Source organism: Grammomys surdaster, unplaced genomic scaffold (assembly GCF_004785775.1).
Source record: "Grammomys surdaster isolate TR1022 unplaced genomic scaffold, NIH_TR_1.0 871, whole genome shotgun sequence".
Taxonomy (NCBI): Eukaryota; Metazoa; Chordata; class Mammalia; order Rodentia; family Muridae; genus Grammomys; species Grammomys surdaster.
In genome coordinates, this window is record NW_021605290.1 from 1 (window position 1) to 2,911 (window position 2,911).

General features: G+C 31.9%; 1 protein-coding gene across 1 annotated transcript; it reads left to right on the forward strand.

The window, feature by feature from the left end:
• Positions 1-6: 6 nt before the first annotated feature.
• Positions 7-2,627, forward strand: LOC114634121 (vomeronasal type-2 receptor 116-like; the record flags this gene model as incomplete). The annotated part of the gene is made up of 3 exons (XM_028782771.1): positions 7-551; positions 1,414-1,638; positions 2,504-2,627. Coding segments are annotated over exons 1-3 (865 nt in total), but the record flags the coding sequence as incomplete, so codon positions are not given.
• Between the last annotated feature and the right edge of the window lie 284 nt (positions 2,628-2,911).

A 2,911-nucleotide genomic window follows, 5' to 3' on the forward strand; every position in this document is an offset into this window, starting at 1 on the left:
ACATGACAAGGGCTAAGATATATGATAGACAAATTATGACATCAACAACAAGGGTTGTTATCATTTATGGTGAAATGAACTCTACCCTAGAAGTCAGCTTTAGAAAATGGAGATATTTAGGTGCACAGAAAATCTGGATCACAACCTCACAATGGGATGTCATCACAAATAAAAAAGATGTCAGCCTTGATTTCTTTCATGGGACTGTCACTTTTGAACACCACCACAGTGAGATTGCTAAATTAAGGAATTTTATGCAAACATTGAACACTTCCAAGTACCCAGTAGACATTTCTCAGACTATGGAGAAGTGGAATTATTTTAATTGTTCAATCTCCAAGAACAGCAATAGCAAGATGGATCATTTTACATTCAACAATACAGTGGAATGGTTAGCACAGCACAAATTTGACATGGCCCTGAGTGAAGAAGGTTACAATTTGTATAATGCTGTGTATGCTGCGGCCCACACCTACCATGAACTCATTCTTCAAAAAGTAGAATCTCAGCAAATGGCAGGACCCATAGGAGTATTCACTGACTGTCAGCAGGTAGAGTTTCTTACATTTCATTATGCTTATATATATCAATGTAATCTTTAAATGGCCCCTGAGAAACTCGCATAAATTTGTTAGATTATTCTTGCAATAACAAGATTTCTATACTATAAAACTACCTACTGAGTCTTTCACATGGATATGTAACATGCACAAGGATAACATATAATAGGAGACAGTATTTTTGTATGAGTGTCAGTGAGTTTGTGAAAATGTGTCCCAACATTCTATAAAATGAGTTCAATATTTAAAATAGGATTCTAGAGTTTCATCATAAAAGTATTAAGTGATAACTAGCCTAGAATAATTTTCTCAAGAATAATTTTCTCAATAGCTGGTACATTTGCTGTGAATAATATACATTTAAAGTAACTATTTTTTTTATAAAAACCTAAATGAAGACTGCACATTCAATAAGTTTATGTTTATTTCCTATCTGAAAGCTGTATGTACATGAATGACACACTATCATCCTTTGTTCCCAGAACTTCGGGATATTCAGACTTCCCACTCATTCTCACATACATGGTTTTAATTTTAAAAATTATTCTTGACAAACATGTGCACAAACACACACATATGCAAGAACACACATACATATACATATACACACACTCACATCATGTTACTTGATATTTAGAAAGCATTCATTTTAACAATTTTGCCTTTGAACATTAAAATGAAGTATATGAATTTTAAATTACCCATGAGTTATATTATATATAAGTACATAGGATTTTTTTAATATAGATGTCTTTTCTAAAAAAAAATATTAAAAATTAAGGAACATTGTCAATTTTGCTTATCCTTAGTCAATATGTACTCATGTAATCATCTGATGATGCATCTCATTTAGGTGGCTTCCATGTTGAAAACTAGAGTATTTACTAACCCTGTTGGAGAACTGGTGAACATGAATCATAGGGAAAATCAATGTGCAGTGTATGACATTTTCAACATTTGGAGTTTTCCACAAGGCCTTGGACTAAAAGTCAAAATAGGAAGTTATTTTCCTTGTTTTCCACAGAGCCAACAATTTCAAATATCTGAAGACTTGGAATGGGCCACAGGAGGAACATCGGTGGGTATACAACAATTTTAAGTTTTTTTTTTAGGATATCTAAATTTTAAAATATTAGGCATTGAAGTTATAGCTCTGTAGTCAATACCAATTGCTCTTCTTGCCAAAGACCCAGCATCAAAATTCAGTAACTCACAACTTCAGGTAAATCTAGGTCATAGAGATCAAAGGCCTCTGGATTCCATGTTCAACTGTACCTGCATGTCTATTCACCCCAACTACATAAATACATTTATTAAATTTAAAGTAATATATATAATTAAAATTCTGTACCTATATGTAAACCATAAAATTTTTGTTTCTGTGTGAACATCTTTATATCTTAAAGAAGTACAACATGTATTCATTAACAGAAATATTTCTCCAGATACAAGATTTTCTTTTCAACTTAGAAAAAGTTCCTTACATTTATGAGTTTTATATGACATGCTTTGTTGATATTCAACAGACAACTCATTCTTGCTTTATCCTATCTTCTCTCTCCACACAACTCAATGTCTTCATTTTTTAATTTATAAATCTTATGAGAGAAACTGATGCCACATAAACATTCCTTTTGAATTAATAAACTTTGAAAGAAAAATTTTAAATTGCTACAAATTAATTTTACATATATAATATTAAATGATGTAATAAATATTGTGTGACTATCAGGGCATTTCAGGGTAATAGAAAATAATAATGTACCTAAAATTGATAAGTGATGCTGGATAGCAGAGGAAGAAATATAGCCATATCTATTAATGTAACATAAATATATATATGGACCATTATACATACATGTATACATGCATTACACATAAATACACACATGCACAGACACATATTTAAGGGTGTATGTACGTATGTATATATATTACCTCAGGTTCCCACCTCCATGTGTAGTGTGACCTGCATTGCTGGATTCAGGAAAATTCATCAGGAACAAACAGCAGACTGCTGCTTTGATTGTGCCCAGTGCCCAGAAAATGAGGTTTCCAATGAGACAGGTACATGTTTGCATGCAGAAAAAAATCGCTGAATTCTAATGTGTTCTCATTCCAAACCAAAATTCAAAATGGCCTAGAAGGAAACTATAGACCTAAAATCTCTTTGTTTCCAAATTTAATCACTTGACTGGTATCAACTTCATTTGGATCCTGCAGATAACCTGCATTCTCTTCTACAAACAACTCATTTCTCTCACAGTATGATGGCTATTAATTTTATATTATGCAGAAAACATTTAGGGGACATACATCTGTAAATATTTTAAACAAAACTTAGGCATAAT